Source organism: Mya arenaria, chromosome 3, assembly GCF_026914265.1.
Source record: "Mya arenaria isolate MELC-2E11 chromosome 3, ASM2691426v1".
NCBI classification, from domain to species: domain Eukaryota; kingdom Metazoa; phylum Mollusca; class Bivalvia; order Myida; family Myidae; genus Mya; species Mya arenaria.
The window spans coordinates 44669346-44693472 of record NC_069124.1 but is presented as its reverse complement, the minus strand read 5'-3'; the positions used below and the strand labels follow the sequence as shown (position 1 = coordinate 44693472).

General features: G+C 36.1%; 1 protein-coding gene across 2 annotated transcripts in view; it reads right to left on the bottom strand.

Moving 5' to 3' along the window:
* Positions 1-1379, bottom strand: part of LOC128226519 (uncharacterized) — a 36790-nt gene extending 35411 nt beyond the window's left edge. Inside the window, exons 1-2 of one of the 2 annotated variants that reach the window (XM_052936434.1) lie at positions 1275-1379; positions 697-764 (exon numbers count right to left, since the gene is read on the bottom strand). In XM_052936434.1, coding sequence (XP_052792394.1) covers positions 697-730 — 34 coding nt within the window. In that variant the 5' untranslated portion in view covers positions 731-764; positions 1275-1379. Of the gene's footprint in view, positions 1-696; positions 765-1274 lie in introns of those variants that run through there. The other variant, XM_052936435.1, reaches the window with a different exon arrangement.
* Positions 1380-24127: the final 22748 nt, after the last annotated feature.

Here is a 24127-nt window from a genome sequence, read left to right as displayed (position 1 = left end):
AACGGTTAAACAAAATACGTAAACATTATATTTCCTGCACAAATTTATTTATCTATATTTACAACTTCCATTCCTTAAATAATATTCTCAAAACATAATTTACTTTTTTCAAATTTCCCTATCTATTTATGTTGTGCGAAGTCATAACACTACAAACATTACTGCTGCAATTCAGTTTTTAATAAATAAAGTATATTCATGTATACGAATTACCTAGTCATATCCATACAAGGACTTTGTATTTTTGTATTTTTCTGCCAAGCGATCAAGTTTAAACTATTCATTAAACCTATCATAAATAAATGTTGGCATACGAATAAACACATATGTATATCAATTGACTCATTAATACCATTAAAGTATTTAGAAATTAAAGAGGTTTCACTTAAACTATTGATTTTAAATGTATAACATTTACCATTCATAATCTAACCACACGTATTGAGTTTAACTAGTGTAAAACAGCGTTAAGCCACTCTTGACGTTCAACTAGTAAATAGGCTTATACAACTAGGAAGTAATAACATTTATATACATGGCCATAAACATTTTAGTCTATCAAAACAGATGTGATCATTTAAGTTTTTTTATTGGTTATGAAAGGCAAAATTATAAATTTATAAGGAACTGTCAGAGGCCTTTTACTATCCGTTCAAAAAATATCATTTGTATTAATGTTGAAATAAATGTAATTACCTTTCCCGTCCTTTTCTCCAGTTGCCGTCTGCATTCACCACTGATAAGACATCAGTGGGCAGAGTAATCTGAAAACGATATATGCGCATGCGTAGCGAATATGGCATAAAAGGTAAAATGTACGAATCACCGTAATAAACCCAGATGGTCTGCTGATGTTTTAAAAATCATCTGTGTGTGTGTTCTTTTCCCTATGAGTCGTACAAATCAGTCGGCCATTAAAGTGTCTGGCCAGTTATTGAGTGGCAAGTATTTAGCAAATAATCGTCCTTTCTTGTTACAATCACATTTTTGACTTAATGGAACTTAATTATTTTAGAGATGAAAACTTATATACTTAAAGATATTTATAACCAATGGTGGATAAATCTTATCACTACTGTATATAGAAAGCGGCCATATTGCTTTACCTATTTTATTGACATAAATGATATATTAAACATATGAAATACTCGAACCATGACAATCATTCTACATGGCTTATGTTAATAATTTATGTTCGTTTTGTTTCTTTAAACTTAAATGAATTTTATGGAGGTAAAGTTGAATTCATGACTTAAAAGAATCTTATCCCATACTTCTCTCCGAAATATGCCGTAACTGCCATGGTTATGATTAATAATCCATTCGAAATTGTACACAAACAGTTGTTATCCAAGTGTATGACAAGACTAATCATGGCGGACTTATCTTTAATTTACTTCCTGTTCTGTGAAATCATGGCCTAGTTTAGTAAATTATCAATAAAAGGTGTTTAAATATTTCAATTGCAATACAACCTTACCTTTGTTGAGGTATATGCATATATATGTATTCATACTGTTATATACTATATATGACATATATCTACATTATATATGCATTGTATATACAAGTTTCTCAGCGTTTGAAAGTATATAAAGTCATAGTTTGATTAAACCGCAATATGAGTTACATGTAACAATCAAAACGTATTGGTTGATTTGAAAAAAAAAAAAAACTCACAGAACGATATAAGGGGGATGAATCCACTAGTAAATCATTTTTTAATTCAGATTCGTTACAATGAGTAGGTATCAAATATCCCCAACGTTTGACGCATGCACTAAAAGGCGCACACTATAACTTCAAAACAATATTTAAATGCATTTCATGGTCAAACATTATGATTTTCATGATTTTAACAAAAACTGTTTTGCATCATCTAAAGTGTGCGCAGCTTCTTCATCATCAGTGTCTGCTACTATACTGGTAACATCAGCATTTTTTATGCCGTCGAGGACGTCAATAGTAAAATAAGAAGGTAAGTAGAACTCGCCTGTTCTTGATTCAAGTCAAATACTGATAAAAGGGGGACAATTGTACATGTCGTACCCCCATGTTTGAGAGAGTTGTTCCTCGTCTGTAAGTCAATGACTGTACTAACTATTCAATAACTGTTAGTTATCACGGCCTTCAACCCGGTTAAACATTCGGCACGGAATGAGCCTGACAGTGATCAGGGAAACACTGATAGACAATGTCAATTTGCTTGTTAAGTTACGCTCAAACAACGTTCGTACAACGTTCGTACAACGTTCAACGCTTCAACGTACTAGTTTCAACGGTTATATGAAATAAACAATGATATTAGCAATGAACCTAATGGTAATAATGGTTTACTATAGAAATTAAGCTTTAACACAAAAAGGTATAAAACACTCATTATATATAAAATGAACTTTACGTCGTCACAAAAATAAAGAAAATGTTATGAAAGTTTCAAAGCAAGCAAGTATGTTGTTTTCATTACTTTTACAGAAAAATGATTAAAAAAACAATAGAAACACTTTACACATAGATATAACATAATATATGAGTCAAGAATAACATAAAATACAAAACCATGACATCCTAAACAATGCCATCTATATTCCAAAAAAAGAAACGACAATAACAATATAAACGGTCAGTCAGCGATCTTTTTAGGCACTGATAGCAGAATGGAAATTTCGACTGATGTCGCCAAAAATATTCAGGTAGTGGCTCATTACCCTGCTAGCAGTAAATATTGCTAAATAAACACTACACTGAAAAACAAAACAAACAATGCTGCTATCAAACTGGGTCACAGACCACCTAGTCTCCTAACACCGCCCCTCAATGAGACTTCCACAGAAGATCATTTGGAAAAATCAAACATCAATTCAAGGCATTTTCCAAAGGAATCTAATAAAAAACAAAATCGAAAAAAATAAGAAAAGTATTTACACCCAAAATTTCTAACGCCTTACGGTAATTGTTTATTACCATACTCGCTTTAATGTATCGATCTATGAAATACACTGTTACAGTAAACATACCTTGGAAATAGGTCTGAGTAATTGCTCGGTCGTTCAGAAACTTCTCGACTTCGGTTGCTAATGTCAACAAAGATTGATCACCAAGGAATTGCTCACGAACTACTGATTTTTTCGCATTTTCACGGATCGTACTAACCTTTCCCAACCTTCACCAATGTGACTTGCATATGGAGGATTATAGTGACATGCAATCTCTTGCTGATGGAGATGCATCGAAGGCTGAATTTGATTCCATTGTTTAACTGATTCCCGCAGCTCTCCTTTTCCCGCGGTAAGACTTGTCAGGTTATCACTCAAGATCTTTTCCGGTCGTCCCCGACGACTTACAAACCGCTGTAATGCACATATGAAAGAGCCAGTGCCAAGCCTGTGGGCAATTTTTCTATATGCACTTACCTGTTTGTCAAGTAAGTGAATAAGCAACCATACCTTTTGATAGGTTTCCTACCAAACTTTAAATACATTGTACAATCTGTTGCATTTCGGGACGTTGCTGCCGGCGTTTACAGTCGATGAATTTGCTAAGAACTGACCACTGTTCGCTGACCGTGCACTATCCAATAATTTTGTCTGGTAAGTTACAAAATATAATGAGCATGGGCGTTCAATTCATGATATTTCCGAATAAAACTTCTACTTACACGGTGACCGCTTGGCGAAATAATAGGGTGCTTGACGTCAGTACTTACGTCAGCATTTTCTAGACGCCCGCCGACTCTCAGTTGACCATCTGTGTACACTGGGCTTAATTTACAATCGAACTAGACTTTGAAACACGACCGTTATCTACGACATTTCTGATATCCTTATCATACTTGAAGTAGTATGAGGACAGCCTTTGTTGCTCTTCGAATCTCACAGTCAAATCTCTACTATTCGCCGCAAACCCAATATTCTTCTCTCCCAACAAATACTTACTTACAAGACATGTCTTGAATCTAAGTAACCGGTCTAAAGCACGAAGTAATTTATGCCAGTATTTAACGAACAAATCATCTAAACCTGGAACGGCCTTACCTTGTTCCGCTTGCATACTAAGCACCGTCTGAAATTCCGAGCCATCATCGTCCAGAATTACTAGACTTGCAATCTCCGAGTTTGAGTTACCAGCAGTAAATCATGCATAAACACTACAATGAAAATAACACCAATGTCGCTATCAAACTGGGTCAAAGATCACCTAGTCTCCTAACAATGAGGTAAGTCCGTTCTATAGGTATATAGCTACTTTTTCACAGACATTCACCATTTTGTACCCGGCTTCAATGCTGAAACAGTAACGCTCAGAAGCAAGTGTAAACGGAAGCGACGCAACCACAATATTACAACGCGAATCAATGTATTTGAATTTTAACATATTTTTTGTGGAGAAATAATCAAGCTGATTTTTTTTCTTAATGTTCAAAATGAAATGTTATTAATTTATTCGCTGTTTCTATTAAGAACAAAGGGATCTGATCGGAACAGTGTATGAATACACAACATCGTTTAACATTTTCAATCGTAACTACTCGGCCATCTCCGGCAAGCTACGTTGAAGGTAAAATGTTCACTTTAGAACATTCGAACATAATTGGTTTGTTATTCATTCATTTAACACGTTGATTTGTGCATGCTATGTTATAGCAATATCTATTATCAAAATGTGTCACTTGACATTGTACTTGATGGGGAATTGATATTGAAAATACTGTTTATTTCTCGGTTAGGAGTAATCCTACTTATGGTCATTCTGTGGGAGTATATTATTTATATCGCAATCTTAGAAGCTAACAGAACATGTCATCCAACCAATCGTCTAAGCCTGAAGTGAGTTTCATCATTTGCCATTTAATTAAGTTTAATTAAGCTACTTAATTGTATTTAGACAAACTATTGCTGGCGCCCCCTTTTTCACCCCATCTGGTCATGTGACCTCAGATGGGGTTTCTGGGAGGCAAATCCTCGCTCCATGCTAGTCATTACATGTGCGATTATCAGACTGGACGCTTGCCATATGTTTAAATTAAATGTTGAAATGTTTTATTTTAATGTGTGATATAAAGAAACAAGTGTTGTGGTAGGACATATATATATATATGAACGTTGAAAAAGAGCGATATAGAAGAAGCCACCTTCCATTTAATTTTGATGAATGGGTAGCTACCCAAAACCTGTCGCGTAAGGTGTCGCTGACGCTGAGACAGGAAGAGTTGGTTATGAAGGAAGCCTTGAGACTACTTGTTGAAAGTGACCTAAAACAAATTGGGATTCCATTAGGAGCAGAGAATAATCAAGCAGGACGTGAAAAGGTGGAACGGTGGCAGTACTTGCCCAACTGTGTCAGTGAACACAGAAGCGGCCGGATTTGACTGTACCAGGGACATTTTTACAGGGGCAGGTAAGACACTTGATGTCCTTCTTAAATCTGATAAGTGCTACATGTCCTTCTCCTCCTAATGGAAACGGACAATTCATGGATCCCCGTGCAATTCTTACAATAAAATCAATAACGAAGAAGGCAACGCATGTTACGCAGTTTCTGTCCGAAAAGACAAAGCGCCGACGTCAAACCCGTCGCAATATTCAGAGGTTGATAATGATCTATCAGCCACAAACGAAAAAAAAATGCGCGCGCGTTGTGAAGATGAAATTCAAACCGAACTTTCAAACGGACATTACAAAATATTACACGAAAACCACTTATTATATCTTCGCTACGTGCTATTCCTAAAACAGAGTCATCAAAAGTCAGACTTATTCACGATTGTAGAAGACCAACGGGTTCTGCTGTTAATGATTTTGCAATGACTAACCACTTCAAATATCAAACTCTGGAAGATGCCTTGGATTTAATAACACCTGATTGTTTCATGGCAAAGTTGGACTTAGCAAATGCCTATCTGAGTGTGAAAATACATCAATCAAATTTCAAAGCAATAGATTTTCAGTGGAGATTTAGTGTTCGTAAGGATCACACCTTCATGGTAGACAAACGTCTTAGTTTCGGTGCGGCGCAATTCCCGAAATCTTCAATCGCATTACGCAATCTGTAAGGATAATGATGGCACGTAAAGGCTAAAATTCAATAATCAGTTACCTGGACGACTTTCTAGTAACTGCTCAATCATATGAAGAATGCAAGATGACCTTACAGGAACGTTAACTGCGTGAACTTGGATTTCAGATCAACTACAACAAACTTGAAGGTCCCCCAAAAGAAGATGCTTTTTCTTTGTGTAAATTTAGACTCCACTTCTATGACAGTTAGCATTCCAAATCAAAAGTTAGATGAGTTGCGTTCATCTTTGCGGTCATTTAATAATCAGAAAAAAGTTTCAAAGCGGAATATTCAGAGCATGATGGGAAAATTGAATTGGGTTCCACAATGTGTATACGGTTGGCGCTTTCATATGCGTCACCTTATAAATCGTTGCAACACCCTCAAAATTCCATGGCACAGAATTCGAGTTACGTGGAACATGAAACAAGACATTTTGTGGTGGTTGGAATTTATGCAATATTTTTACGGAACTATGCCTATTATTGACTACTATACGAGTCTATACGTATTAGATCGGCTACCGCCGTAACGATTGCGTGCAAAAAGGCAGCTGGTGGATTCTTCAATGGCGATTTTGTTAATACAACCTGGACCCCAACAATTGCAAAAATTACCTATTAACTATCTGGAAGTATTGAGTTTGGAACCTGCGGCTCACTATTGGGCCCCAGCTTGGGCAAACAAGAAAGTGTACATACATTGTGACAATATGACTGCGTGTGCTATTATGAACAGGAGTTCATGTAAAGACCCCACAGTGATGAATTCTCTCCGTCGTGTTTTTTGGCTCTCGGCCATTTTTAATTTCCGTCTTCATGCTGTTTATTATGCCGGGTAGTACAACGTTCTAAGTGACAGTGTCAGTAGGCTTCATGAATATAATGGAGTATCAAGACTTTTGAGGTTTATGTCTAACTGCGGCTCTTCATAATAAAGGGTGCCGGACTTGAATCTGAGCTTGACAGGGATGTCGCTTTTACACCGGTAATGCATATGCACAGAATACCAAACGCGCCTACACCACTCATATGAAATCATATTGATCATTCTACAATGAAATGGGATATTGTCCGGTTCCAGCATCTTCTTCAACCATATACCGCTATGCAGCTTTTCTAGCCAAAAGCTTAAAATTCAACTCAATCAAACTATATTTAAATATAATAAGACTCTTTCACCAAGAATGTAATATACCAAACCTCCTGATATCTGACTTGTGTGTTCTTCGTGGAATTCGCCGCCAGCTTGGTTACAACATAGATCGATAACAACCCATCACACCTGCCATGCTAAATCAGATCATCACTTGATGCCACAGTTTGGGCAGCTTGTCTGACAATGTTTTATGGACTATTACGCCTAAGTAATGTGCTGTCCATCGCGGGTGTCAAGTTTAACCCAGACCTACATCTTCGTCGAAAGAACATTATACTTTTTCCTTAGGGAGTGATTTTACACATTCGATGGTCTAAAACCATTCAGTTCAAGTCCAGGACACTGGACGTGCCATTTCCACAAATGCAGGAGAATGTACTTTGTCCAATACAGTTCACATTGCCTTACTGTAAAATGATCTCGACCGCTTACCAAGACGGACCGGCCTTCGTCTTCAAAGTTCAAGCTGTCCTAAAACCTCTGACCAGTAGGGTGTTTCTAAGCAAGATGAGACACTGCCTTCAGCGAATGGGTACCAACGCCATTGAAATTGCAACCTATAGTTTTCGACGGGGTGGTGCAACTTATGGGTACCGCATTGGTCTTTCTGCGAATGCCATAAAGATGCTTGGTGATTGGAAATCTTCGTGCTAGCAGGAATATAAACGGTCAATTTTTAACATGTACACTAAAAAATGCATGTTTCTAGGAAATCACAAAACAGTATCTACACCGCAGTAAATATAGTATGTGTGTGTGTGTGTGTGTGCGTGTGCGCGTGTGCGCTTGTGCGCGAGAGTGTGTGCGTACGTGCGTGCGTGCGTGCGTGCGTGCGTGCATGGAGGGTAGGACGGGGATAAGTGGGGGAAATACGCCTTATATACTAATCATGTATTTTGATTTTGCATGGTTTCCTTCGATTAGTTTTATTTTTAGAGTTCCCCCTTCTTTAAGTATGCTTCAATTTATTCTGTCATACTTTCCTTTCCACAGAAACACGTATACGACCGGTATAGTGTCACTACTTACACTCTTTAAAACATTCAATTTCCCCTTGACGGTTGAAAACACATACAGCACGTTCTAAATAGTGGCGCCGCCATGATGGACTTTTTTCAAGACCCGTATTATTTTCGAGGTAAAGGGCAAATCATACCTTATTTATTTTAATTTGGCACATGACAGTAATTCGAACCATGGTCTCAGACCATTGGCTACCTTCCATATTTATAGGTTTTAGGGCTGAATTGTTTTTGTTTTCAAAAAAGGGCTTAACATGCTGGATCTGCTTGATCTACTTTTTATTGTTTACATTTTCACCGCATTGTTTATCCTCGTACACCGGATATTGTCATTTTACAGAATAGACAGTGGTTACGTTCAACCAATTTTATTTTTTCTTAGGAGATACGTTACTTTTTTCAAACGTTGTTTAATGTATAGTGCATATGCGGAGCTTTTTCCCCATAGTTGGTGCTGGGGAGGTTCGTGAAGTAAAATCACAGTGTTATCTTGGATGCAAATGGACTACAGAATGTATAGGAAATTTATTTAGTAGTCTGTGACCTTCATATCTGTTGGATAATGGCCGAGGTATTTCGGTCGGAACAAGTTGATCAAGAACGAACTCACCGAACAATTTCAAGAGGTGAAGAGAGTTAATTAGTGTGTTATTCAGATGATTCACTACAGTGAGTAGTCTCCCTTACCAAGCTTTTTTGGTATACAATGCATCTCGTTCACGGTCAGCGGTAACTATGTATTTGTTACCAGTATTACAAGCGGGTAAAGGGGAGGGACGCGCATGCCTGGCGACACCCATCCCCATACCCTAAATACATTTGTCCTAGTGAACAATTAATGTTAATATGGTAGGTATTAGGGATGCAAACGAATGGCCAAGGTGATCTTCCACTAGATATAAATGATACATAAAAACACCGAAAAGGCACCATTCAAGGCAGAACTTAACTCCATAGTTACCCATGACATGTTTACAGCTTATTTGAGGTCGAATGGGGGGGGGGGGCTACGAGGGCCCTAGGGATCTGCTGATGCGTTTCATTTTATTCTTTTATCAACAATACTGTGTCATCGTATGGTATGTCAAGCAGATAAGTATAAGGGAGACTATCAAATATGCCGTTACAAATGTTTTATCGCAGTTGTTCCTCGTCCATTGCATTTAATACAAATGCAGACATCGTACACTTCATTGTTATTTGAACATCAGTCTGTACTTGTTATGTTTAAATGATTTGCATCTCTGATGATTTAAGTTTCATGGGCGGACCCAGGATTCGATGTTAGAGGGGGAGTAACCCAGGGACTGACCTTTTGACCTGCGCCCCTCCCTCAAAACCGAATGATTTGTGTTTAAAGTTTTGGGAGCTGGGTATGTGGGTACTACCCCCAGAAAATTTTAACAATTGCAAGTCCGAAATCGTGTATTTTGGGCTTATCTTATCAGTTATTTTTCTCTTGTATTTGAATAAAAAGTAAACTTGGAGGGGGGGGGGGGGCGCCGGGTGCGCCCCGGGATCCACTAGTGAGTTTAACGACGGTTTAAAACGGTTCTTTCTAACCATCATGACGTCGTTGATATAAATATTCAAAGTGGAATATCGTATGCACAATACAAAAACTGTGAAAACATTATTACTGTATGTGTGTTTTAGTCAGCACACAATAGTCAATAAAGCATTTCATGACTTCAATTTATATCAATTACGGTACAATTTATGAGTATTCTCCTTTTCAGGAGAATCAAAGTGAAACGCCTTTATGATGCATGGTTTTTATGGAGCTGCAAAATCTGACGCCCTTTAGTCATGGGCCACTGAAGTGCTTAAAGAAAAATCGCATTGTAATGAGACATTTGACGTTGTAAAATATGTTTTAGAAATGGTTTCATATAAAACCAACATGTACTTACAGAAGTATGATTAAGCATTTACGCTCGCTTTTTTACTTGGGAAGAACACTCGTATTGTATTTCTATAACTAGTGTCGGCGTCTGAGCTGAATCATCGTCGTCGTTGTCATGTCCGTTGGCGTCGTGCGATACCTTTCATATGGGCCATAAATTGGAGCCTCATAAGTGACTAGAAATGACAGTCGGAACAAATGAACACGATATCTCTGCTTGTCCAGACAATAGGGCTTGGCATTCTTTTGCTCCTTGAAAAAAACTCGGTGTACTTGTCCTCGACATTTAAAATTAACTTTATATTATCGAATGTCGAGCTATATGATGCCGCCCAGTTCGACATTGCAGCTGGACATTGCAAATTCCCAATATTATATCGAATGTCGAGCTAGGATTCCGTCCAGCTAGACATTGCAGCTCGACATTGAAAATTCTCTATATTACATTCCAGCTCGACATTGAAAATTCACTTTATATTATCGAATGTCGGGCTATAGGTTGCCGTCCGGCGTGACATTGAAGGTCAACATTGCAAATTCCCAATATTATATCGAATGTCGAGCTAGGACTCCGTCCAGCTCGAAATTCCAGTACGACATTGTTCTTTTCCATATAGTTTCGAAAGCCGATTGCCATTGCCGATGGCTGAGCCAACTTTCCACACCATATCCTAGGCAAAGTCTACTGAGTGTGCGAATGCAATGTAAATCTTACTTGACAATAGAAATCAAACGAGTTTGTATATATAATTAGGTGAATATGTTGAAATAAAAAGGTACATACATTTTAGACCAGTACACAAAAGACCATTGCAGTAACATAGCATTAAAATGATCACCTGCTGTTTCATAGTACTAGCGAAGACTTAATAACTGTTGGTTTCGAATACTACTACTAATAATAACAGGCAGTTGAGCGATTTGGTTCGAAGATTACAGACTTATCGGCGGTACTGGACATCTTGAGTTTACCATTGTGAGTTTCTTGAAAGTGAAAGAACGCCTCAAAAGGAACTACCGGTAATTATTTCTTTCGTTGTTATTTGAAATATAATTAGTCGTTAATAGACGGAAATTAAGCAGATTTATTGACGACCATCTCGTTATCACGTTACCGTTTTCAATCATGAGAGATCATAAAGATGTTCTTTTCAGGTGATAAACATCTATAACCGCACTAACTATACACGTTGAACAAATGAATCAGCCTATATGATCTTCCAGTTCTTTTGAAGATCGGTAAAACGAGCCTCGCTTTCGTGACGATATGTCACATGATCTCTTGAGAATTGTCACGTGATTCGTTAATTAATAACTAACCTTTTTGTACGTTCACATCTTGTGATCTGTATAAATTGTTGAATCAAATGAAGAGCAAATATAGTTGTCAGAAGTTATTTGAGCTCATGTTTGATCGATTGACTATATCAAAAACTTATTAAATTTTGTTTTTAATAAACTCGGTTATGAATGACAGCTGATCAAGATAAAATGGTATCGTTAAATATGTATTTTATTGACCAAATAAGAACGACAGTTTGAGTAGAAGGTATATATTACTGAGTCACCAAGGTGTTTTGGCCACATGGAACGTATGGTTGAATGTGTTGCTTTCTGTTGATGATTTACTTAAAGTGACACTCTTATTTAAACTCAATACATACACATGTATAACAAACATGAATTTTGACTGATAAGATAAACCTTTAACTACTTACTAAATAATGCATTTATTGATAAAATAAATTACTGATAACAATATTGTAACCGTGTATTTAATAGCAGAAAGCGCAAAAATACTAAATGTTTGGTGAATGCTAAAAGATTTACTGTGGTCTACAATAGTCTCATATTAGGTAGATATACAGTGTTTTATGCTCATTTATTTCAATAAAACTCGGTATCCTTCATAAGAACCATTGTATTCGATATGTGTTCACCTTTTTTGAAATATTAAAACAATATTTTTAATTATGGTAAACTGATTTTTGAGTAAGAGTGCATCTTGAAATTGTGGGTGATATTTTATGCCGTTACCCGTTATAAAAAGAGCACTTTTGTGCACGTTCACTGAAAACGGGCCCTCGACAAAATTCATGCAACGTCGTGAAACTGTTTTCCAATTTCTTTATTTCCTGAGATAACATCAGAACATTTATGAGGTCGGTGTTTATAGCTGGTTATCTGAGCTTGTATCTTGTCTCCTGCACAGGTGCAGAAGTGTTCACAACCGGGTGGCCCGTCCTAACATTGGCATGGTGACATTACAGTGTGTTCAATTGTAGAAGAATGCTTACTTCTGGCAAGAACTGAAGACATTTTACATTTTCTTACGCCGTAATTTGATAGACATAATTATCATTATTTTCATTATCATTTGCATGCATAGCCGCAGCAGCTGTATCATCATCATCATCATCATCATCATCATCGTCGTCGTCGTCGTCGTCGTCGTCGTCGACGCATCATGACATGTTATTCAGTGGAAGTACCTAACCGTTTCGCCTGATGATATCTCTTCAGTGAAAGCAGTTTTCTCATTCAAAGTTCTTGTAATTTACTAAAGGTACATAACCTTTTTTTGTGTTGTTGTTTCTACCTGATCAATGGTACACGTGGGAGTTTCTCATACTTGGTCTAGACTTTGTGGTTTTTGTATTTTACTAAAAGTTCATGGAATTGTGTCTGATGATGGTTCATTGGAAAAAATAGTTATGACTAAAGTAATTGCACCATAACGAACATAACTATTTCGAATTTCGAGTGCTGTTGGTTCTTTATGTACTCTATGATGGCTAATTACTGACTTTATTCTAGCGCTCGCCACAAATCGGAAGGAGCCAGTAAATACCCCGAATGAACATAATGGCATATTAAAAATAAAAAAAATGAATTGAAAAATGTAACCAGACTGTCTCCATTTCAACGAAGAAAAGATGAACGCATCGTAACAGACACATCCATAATAATTTTCGTTTAAAATTGACTTCATTTCCTCAAATGTGATGAAAATATCATTATTAATACGTTCGTACTTTTTACCATTATTTCGTCTGTCTTATGGCTTGATTCATAGATTTCATCACGCGTAAAACACATAGGGAAGTCTTGACACGAAAGATCTAACTTTTGGACTCGAGGCGCCCTTGCGATATGCACATTACAAATTGTAAAGTCTATTATTCATTTGTAGCCATTGCCTCTCAATAAGTGCCCCCATATCAGCGAAAATCTCAAACGGAGCGATTTATTAAGAAATAATTTGTGGTTTAAATCGGCATTATGTCATGGAGTTTTTATTGAAAAGCGACAAAATAAAAGACGTTTTTATGTAAATATCGTGCAAATAACCATTTAAAGAAATGAATAATGACCTAACGGGGCGGGATATTTCGGGGTCATTTGCATGATACGCTAATGTTAAATGGTAAGCGTTAAATAAATCAATCATGACTTTGGCAGTAGTAGAAATTATTGATGTGGACGCCTTTAAACACCCTAGTTGGGAGGGCTCTTGGAATGTCTAAAATGCCATTATAAATTTACATTTCCATTTAAACAAAAGGGTTATATTTTTCACCGTTTGATCTCTGTTACTATTGTTTTTATAGTATTTGTTTAACATTAAAGTGACTAGACACCAGATGATACAATTGTCAAAAACTTACATCAATATGACATCGTTTTTACTGGTGTATCACATTGCTTTCGACAAATGCATGATGCACCATCTTTCAAATTTTTGGCGCATTTTCCAATTCGAATTTTACTGGGGTTATCTACCACGTAAATCCACGAAAATTTAAAATAGCGTCGGTATGTTTATCTGTTCTTAAATACAGATATGATTTAAACTGGGAAACCAATATGCGCTAGTTTGAAACGGGGAGACTCAGATGAGACAGCAACATGCTGTTTGTGTTTTTTTTAGCTGTGTGAAGTTAGCTAAACATACGACATTGGACATTGGACATTCAAAATCGAATGTTGTGCTGGCACGACATTGGACATTGGACATTCAAAATCGAATGTTGTGCTGGCACGACATTGGACATTGGACATTCAAAAGTGAAAGTCGTGCTAGCACGACATTGGACATTGGACATTCAAAAACGATTGTCGTGCCGGCACGACATTGGACATTGAACATTCATAATCGAATGTTGTGCTGGCACGACATTGGACATTGGACTTTCAAAAGTGAAAGTCGTGCTAGCACGACATTGGACATTGGACATTCAAAATCGAATGTTGTGCTGGCACGACATTGGACATTGGACATTCAAAAACGATTGTCGTGCTAGCACGACATTGGACATTGGACATTCAAAATCGAATGTTGTGCTGGCACGACATTGGACATTGGACATTTAAAAGTGAAAGTCGTGCTAGCACGACATTGGACATTGGACATTCAAAATCGAATGTTGTGCTGGCACGACATTGGACATTGGACATTCAAACGTGAAAGTCGTGCTAGCACGACATTGGACATTGGACATTCAAAATCGAATGTTGTGCTGGCACGACATTGGACATTGGACATTCAAAATCGAATGTTGTGCCAGCACGACATTGGACATTGGACATTCAAAAGTGAAAGTCGTGCTGGCACGACATTGGACATTGGACATTCAAAAGTGAAAGTCGTGCTAGCACGACATTGGACATTGGACATTCAAAATCGAATGTTGTGCTGGCACGACATTGGACATTGGACATTCAAAAGTGAATGTCGTGCTAGCACGACTTTCACTTTTGAATGTCCAATGTCCAATGTCGTGCCAGCACAACATTCGATTTTGAATGTCCAATGTCCAATGTCGTGCTAGCACGACTTTCACTTTTGAATGTCCAATGTCCAATGTCGTGCCAGCACAACATTCGATTTTGAATGTCCAATGTCCAATGTCGTATGTTTAGCTAACTTCACACAGCTGGTTTTTTTTCTTTTAATCATCTAAAATGATGTATTATCGGCCGCATACACGCTGGAATTGACAGTTCTTGACTTGTATTGAGGAAATACTGTATTTGTCGATTTTGGGACCATCTGGTGTCTAGTCCCTTGAAAGAAAATCCCAACTAAACGTTTAAGATGTAAGGTCTGTGCTTTAGTGTGCTCATCGTTCAGTCTATGGAACAAGTTTTATTTCACGTGTTTGTACCTTCACACCGCTCGAATCTGTGGATTAAAGCCTAGTCCTGGAGTCTCCGGTAGGACTTAAAACCAGGATCGCTTGGTAGGAGTCCTGCACCCGAATTAATAAGGCCTAAAAAAATATGTCCGTTTCGGGTAACCCGACCCTACCTATAAAAATGCGCCGACCCTAACAATTTTTTTTCCGTTTCTGAGTAAAACAAATATTCGTTAGCTAATAGAGAGTTACGAAGGGCGGATAAATTCAGATTTTAATCAGAATTATTGTTAATATGTTAAAACAAAGTCAGGCAATGACAGTAATGTAGGAAAGACTGCCATGTGCAAGAAAACACTCTGAACTTATGACAGATTTTGAAAAAAAAAAAATAATAATAATAATAATAATTCCCTACCTACCCTACCTAGAAATTTGTGGAAGGTTACCCTAAACAAACAATTGATTTTTTTTTTGGCCTAACTATAAACTCGCACGTAGGGTTACTGCAGATGATTTGCAGTTGCCAGCTCTTATGCGTTTGGAACTTCGAAATTTGATATTCAACAACAACAATAACAACAACAGCAGCAACAATAGACGCAAAAAGAACAACAGCCATAACAGCAACAACAACAATTATTTGTAATGGATTCTAGCAAACCCTTTGTTGCACATTTATTATGTTGAAGCATATTAAAACCGGTTTCGTCAAAAGTAAAACCTATCAAAATGTACCTTGCACTAAAAACAAGTATAGTAAGAAGTGTACAAAGGGACAAGTGAAAACGGCTTCAAGACAGTTTGAATAACTAAGGTGATTTCGTAAAGAGAAAATACCACAACAATAACACAAACAGATATTCTTGAGTTTATGTGTCTTTTATGCTAAACACTATAAATCTTACACACAGCGTACTTTAAAAGGTTGCCAGGATCACAGAATTCTTTACATGCATTCATATCAATAACGAAGACGAGCTAAGAGTACAGATAATACAAGCTATATTAATATTGAGAACCGCGCCGGATTAATGATACTTCGCCGTCTTACCCCTGTTTCTTTGACTTGGCGAGCCTTTGGGTATAGTAATGGTAAAGAAACTAATGAAAGAAAGTACTTGAAGTGTCGCCAAGTGATCGGCGTCTTTCATATACCGCCAAGTCGCGTGGAAAACGTGATGTCAATGAGAGTTGTTCGGCGGAAGTGAGGTGGAAAATCGGAGATTGGCTCTCAGCCGAATACATTTGATTTGGATGGAAATATGTCCTTGCACTGTTTGTATTTGTCAAGTGGTCACTTTTCAAAACTTGATGGCTGTTTGGGGGCAGATTATGCCAAAACAACTTACAAAAGCGTTGTATAAATACATGTATTATCACAAGAACTTCCAAAATGTTTGTAACATCGTAATTCTTTAGCAACAAGTTATTTTCCAAAAGTGGTTCCATCAAATAACCGATTATTTTTCTTTCATGAAATAAATGACCGTTGATTTCATTGCACCTAGTCACCACCACCACCAAAATGCCACCCCATCAACACCACCACCACCATCATCATCATCATCATCGTCGTCGTCGTCGTCGTCATCACCAACATCATCATAAATATTATTATCATCAACTTTACCATCACCGACCCGGCCGAGAGTTTGTCTACCAAACATGTTGCTACGTCAAAACAAAGTTACAGTGTTTGTACCAATACAGTCGAACGTAATGATAAGCAGTTGCAAAATAAGCAGTTATAGAAAGTTTTAAGACATTGTCCACGGAAGCCTTGGACGCATCTATCATACTGTAAGGTCAACTTCCAAAATATTTTGTCGGAATAGATGATCATTGTTTTTAAGTTCATTTGAATGAAGCTGATATTTCATTTCCAGTGAGCCTAACCATATAAAATGTCCAAACTTAATCCACGAAGGGACAAATTGCAATTAGTCTTTAATATATAGGCAGATGGGCTTCTGATATTAGGGGTTGCTTTAAGCACCTCATAGACAGACAAAATAAAATGTCTGTGAGTTAGAATATTGCAAGCCCCTGGGAGACCAAGATCTGCTCTGGGTCATGGAGAAGCTTCCAATTTCTGACCAATGGCTAAATATCCTAATTGGGTAGGATTGGGCCAAGGGCTTTTCATCAATTTTAAGAAATCAAGCATGGTGATTGAATTTGCTGAGATTTGCTAATATCCAAAGGGAAGACGGACATCTTCGGTAATCAAACGTTAAATGTCGCTTTAAACAATCACTCGAGCGGCCTCTAATGGAAAATAAATTATAAAGTTATTGCAAAAGAATCCCTTGGACAATTAAAGGTCGCTTTGGGTAATGTCGTTACCATTTTATTGTAAAATGTCTTAGTTTACAACCAATGGGCCGATTGTTTAGAACTTTAATAAAGTTAACAACATTGTTAACGGCATCATTGTTAACTTTAAAGGGGAAGTATTTTATTATGCGCTGCTATATTTAAAAAAAAAACAGGCATAGCTTTTATTTGTTTAATCATATTGTATTGCTTTTTTGTAAACATAATTATTTTGCATACAATTTACACATACACTTACAATCAAATAAAACAAAAAGAACAAATGGGTTGGGCTACAAGTTATTACATTATTAGTTTCAGCCCTTCCCAGGCGTCAATATAGCGTCAATGAAGAGTATTAAAGACATGGAGGCTAACAACGACCCTGTTAACAACTTTGTAAACTTGAAAAAAGTTCTGAACAATCGGTCTATTTCGGTCATACACACATTGTGCTGGTATAATTTGGTACACAGCAAAAGCTTTCGTTTTAATCATTTTCTTTACATGTGCGTTTCAGCTGAATAGGACAGGTAACTCGTTTGCATGACCTATATATAAATAAAATATCTTAATACACCTTAACGAAAAATACAAGTGATGAAAGTATAAGATAATGATTGGGGCGCATTCAATAAATTCCTTCTCGCTAATTTTGACCTGTCAAAAGATATATTGAAATAGTTGAAATATGTTTTAATTTGTTGTCAAAAACTTGTCAACATGGCTGTCAAAAGTAACACCATGATGAAAATAAAACATCACCTTTTCATAACAAGAATATCGGACAATCTGGCCAGCTGATGGTACATCAAAATTAGATTCCCACTGACCTTATCTGCTGATATAAGCAGGTAAAACCAACATCCCCGGGACTGGAAACTATCGGGTCGGTAGTTTTCATGTGACAGATTGTTGTGTTACGTTACCGATGAATTTACGTAACCTCCGTTACCGCAGGGCGGGTTTTTAAATTTTGTTTTTATTTCATTATGGAGAAAGTGGTCAGATGTTAAGGCCAGTGATAGTGGACAAAAAGAAGACTTGTGTACCATCTGATACGGGAAGATTAAACAAACATGCGATGTGGCGATTTGAGGCTGTTTTCTTGACCAGTAAAGCACCATCTTTTTGAATTGCGGGTCTATCATGAATTAATTCGACTAAACATTTTGTTCATTTATAAAAATAAATACTGTCTCGGTTATAATCTCAATTTCAGCAATTGCAAATCACGACAATCAAATGGAGCATTCGGAACTCCTCGGCCATTTTCCATCGAAAATAACCTCGGATGTTTTTGGACATTTTTACAATGTCAGAAATCTATACACTTTAACTGCGCTGCAACTAGATCGCGTAGTTATTTCAATTCAGCAGTTAAATTAAATGACTTTACTCCTGGGAATCTTAAAATCTTTTTTTTTAATTAGTTATGCAAAAATACACTTCAATGGCAATTAATTTAATTTTAGAAATACAAAATAGTGAAAATGCCCGGAAAACACTACAATTGATTAAAACTACTATTCAAAATTTGACGATCTACTTTTACTGTTGTATCGGCATACATACGAGGTTATTGGAAATGGAGATTATAACCGAGACAAAACGGTACTGTTTGTTCGCATTTAAAGGTTAAAGACGCGGAAACGTCTGTACTAGGAATTTATCAAAGTTAAACTTTTACATGTTTTCGAATTTAAACATTTTTTCTGTAAGGAAACAGAGAACCACTGTTAGTTCTTGATCGAGGACGAACAAAAATCTATGCAAATCGATATTAATCAATTAATAGCACGGCCATTGTTTGAAGAGCTGTTTTATTAGAAATAGGAGACATAATTGCCAAGTTCTTTATGAGGAGAGAGGTCCGGTGTTATAACTTGAAACTAGGAACCCCGAGGGGCCCGGGGCCAAGCAATTTCGCAAATATCTCACTTATTTAACGTTTTATGTTCAAAGAGAACCACATCTAATAATTCCCGTCTGTCCGAGACAAGAGGCTATTTATCTTTATTAAATTTCGTGGCGTTTGGGAGTGTCCTTGTGGAGACAGTGGATGGTTTCCGAGCCTTTGGTCCTTGGGGTATATTGTGCTATTTAGAGGCATGATTGTCTTAGTTACGCATGTTGGAAACTTATTCCATCACTGCCGGAAGGTTTGTATTGTATTTTATTACATTTTCAGGTTAATGATACGACAATTCCTACGTTCTTTAACGATGCACTCTTACTCACAAAAAAGATTTACCACCATTAATAATAGTGTGTAATATTCCAAATAGAATGTATAAATGTCGAAAACAATGTTTCTTATGAAGGAAACTGAGTTTAATTTGAAAGAAATGAGCATAGAACACGGTATTTCTACCGCACGAGACTATAGTAGATCACAGTAAATCTTTTAGCATTCACCAATCATTTAATTTTTTTGCGCTTTCTACTATTATATACACGGTTACAAGCTTGTTATCAGTAATTAATATTTTCCATAAATGCATTATTTAGTGAGTGGTTAAAGGTTTATCAGTCAAAATTGATGCTTGTTATACATGTGTTTGTATTGTTTTTGAATAAGAGTGTCACTTTAAATGCTAAAGTGTTGAGACAGGAAGTTGAGTATGTTTAAAATTGTCAATCAATATATGTACCTTGGCCTTTTGCTGAATGAGAACCTAGATTTAAACATTATGGCTAAATGTGTTGCTCAAAGTGCGAGCAGAGCACTAGGTTTATTGATAGCAAAATTCAAATCAGTTGGTGGTGTCCCATACAATGTGTTCAAGAAACTATATGATAGTATTGTTTGGCCGGTAATAGCATACGGTTGCTCCATATGGGGCACTAGATCATATACATGTATTGAAGCTGTCCAAACTAGAGCTATGCGCTTCTTTCTGGGTGTTGGCAAATAAAATGAAACATGATAGAGTTAATTATAAAGTATTTAATTATTGTTGTAATAAAAGAAATGGTAATGTTAGAAATTGGCAGTATATATACATCAAGAAAATGATAGAACTTAATTTAAATAATCTGTCATTTTCGTGTACACATATGTCTTCTAAATCATATTGCAATAAGATTTTTGAGCAATGTATGGATATTTTTATAAATGATTGAATTCATAATATACACTGTATTTATGGTTCTTCTGGAGTTGGTAGAAACAAACTCAGATCTTACAGACTTTTTAAATTACAATATGAAGTTGAAAATTATGTAACAAGTTTTATCCCATTTAAACACAGAGCAGCATTTGCAAAGTTCAGATGTGGTGTTGCCCCTCTCAGATTGGAGACAGGCAGATACGAAAATATTCCAGAAGAATCTCGAATATGCCCTATTTGTAATATCGCTGTTTAAACGGAACAGCATGTGTTGTTCCAATGCCATGTATACCAGACCTTAAGACAATAATTATTTTCCGCAGCAAATCTATTAGACAGTACATTTAGTTTAAAAACTGATGATAATAAGTTATTGTTTATATTCTCCAACAAGGATATAGTGAAAGTAACTGCCAAAACCTGTTTTAATATTCTAAATCTTAGATCTAATATTTTGTATATGTGAACATAGGACTGATGATAGAGAGTTCTTTTTTATTTTCATCTTTCAACCTGAAGATGTATTGTTTTATCTCATTGGTATAACTTTTATTTATTTATTACCATGAACAACTATCGGGCTGCATATAATAGAACAAATAACTATTTTCAGCCTTATGTTCACATATTCACCACTTTACTGATGTTATACATTTGTATATAGTGTAAAAGAACGTAGCTTTATTTTATGTAAAAGAAAGATAATAGTCTCTTATAACTCCTATGTGAGTGGCAATACTTTTTATTACCGTTTTTACATTAGAAATGTATTATATATGTATTGACGAGACTGAAATAAACTATGAAATATATATGTTCAAATAAATATGCTGGTCTGTTTTTTCCTCTCTCTACTTCACTCCAACTAAAATCTTCTATCAACAGCGTGGCAAAATGAGCAACGATAATTGCAGACGGCAGTTAAAAGATCGAATTAATGTGTAGGATGTGCAATTGGCGGTTGTCTGCACGCGCTAATGAAGCGAGCATGACGTTTGTCGTCATTGTCGTCTGCAGACAGGTGCGTGGTCCTGACGATGCGCTGCAAAGCAACGGAGCTACGTGAAAAGGGTGACAGTAAAAAGACTGACTTATTTATAAATGTTAGGACAAGTGTGATCTTATGGCCATACAAACGAGTTTAAGCCCCCAGAGGGCTCGTGTTCCAGTTTATTTGTATTTTACTGAGTTTTTTCAAATGCGGTAATCCAATCATTAATGGGTAAAACTAGTTTAATGCAAGTGTCGTCTGTTTGTGGTGTTTGTTTTTATGAATGTGGTGTTCATAAGCTTCTGTATCTAGTCCATTGTCGTTTAGACTATTGCCTAGTGGCTCAAAATAGGTCTACGGGTTTATATTTGAATTTTCGACCACTGGGCTTGTCCCTGTATTTTTCTTTGTTTTATTGACGAGTATAAGTTGACAGACATTGCATTCTAATAAGTATTGAAGTATAATCGTGTTATTCAATACATGTTTAAGTAATTACGTATCTTAAGGTCAAGAAATAGCGCATTAGAACAAGTGCGATGCTTTGTAAATGCAAAAAAATCAGCTTGTTATAGAACAAAATCCATTTCGTAAAAGTTTAAAGTAATAAACTTATATTGAAGTCAAGGGATTTTGATGTCCCCGGCATTATTATTAATGAACTATCCTGTCTTTTTTATAAACGCAATAAAAATGTCCAATTACATTAATATTCCAATTTTCAATTTCAGATATGTCATCTGTTACGTTCAAATTTTGATTGATGCTAATTTTACCGTATGATTTTATCAACAAGGCGTGACGGACTGATAACGATTTGCTGGAATCTTCAAAGATCACACTCCGATGATGATAATCAATCATGTAATTATCAAGAATAATCAACATGGAAAGAATAATAATTCGGCCTTACGCGGGAACTGTTTGATGGTGGTTTTTTTTTGTTATTTACTGACACAATTTGTACTTCAAACGATGGGAATCATGATTTGATTTCGGTCTTTTTAATTTTCTGTTTCATTTTTTCCTGTTTAACCTTGCAAAACGTATATTCATATTTCTGTCGAACTTTTCGGAATAAAATGAGCAGATATCGTACATGTTCCTTTTTAACCTCCTTTCATTGTAATAATGTTTAAAAACCTGTTTTGAGTCGTTGCTTGCACAAAAAGTTTATCCTGATAATTTAACATTTATGCTTGTTCGCATATGCATTTTTTCTCTCTTTCTTTTGATATAAACATATTCTTTACAAATGCACATTCTGTCATAGTGAGTTATCTTTCTGCTTGCAAATGCATATCTGATCATATCATTAGTATAATTTCACATGCATTTATCATGACATATACTTTTCTTTTCGTTGATTTTGTTAATGCATGCATTTATATATTTATATGTTAATTAATATATGTATCTCGATCAGAGAAAATAAAGAGTATATAAATTGAAAATGATCGTCATGCTTTTTCTGTTTTCTAACTTCTTTATGCCAATTTTATTGACGTTGTTTTATAGGTTGAAACATTCACACGGAGTTTTATCAAGGCGAGTGTTTCATGTCGGTACTTATTAATTATTGAACAAAGTTATCGGGACATTAACTTTGTATTAAATTCAGAAAATGACAAGTGCCATTTCTGCCATGATTGACTTTAATATCAATAAATGACTCCATGGTCGAAAGGAAACAGTTTATCAGCGAAATGAAGTTTTGCAAAAGTGTATACTTATTATGTATATCACTTTTGAGAGCCCTGCATTTGCGACACAGATGGCGCGCGTTCCCTTAAACCTGCCTAAGTAATCTTTTAATCTCAATAATAAATAAAACATGTTAAGAATGCATCGGAATAGATTTAACTAATATTAGCTAATTATTTCTTTGGCCATGAACACTTCAAAAAACCATGTAAAGACGCTTTATTTATCGGTTTTGATGGAAGGCGCGCACGTCGTAAGCGGCCCTGACCCACAATCGTGAAACCCTCAATCCACCCCATAGCAATCGGCATTTGACTCATTGCAAGCATGGTCCCACTACGACATACGAGTTTATATATTAAGTTTAAATTTATTTATATTTTCAACGATTTCGAAACAAGTTACAACAACATTGTATTAATCACAACCTCGGCACAACCTCGGCACAACCTCGGAAATGTATGCCGGTACATCAGTAGAAGTAGTTTGTAAAACAATTGATATTAGTATTAATTAATTGTCGTATTTTAACGTCTATTTTGTATTATTTAGTCCAAATTGATTGCCATTTAGGTATGTAAATGCATAAATAAATATGGTTCTCAAGAGTAAGGTCATTAAGTATAACTGCGAAATTAAATAAAGCGTGTACATGATGTATATTGAAATAATTGTTATGTTAATTAAACATGATTTGTATAGAATAATTATATTCAAAA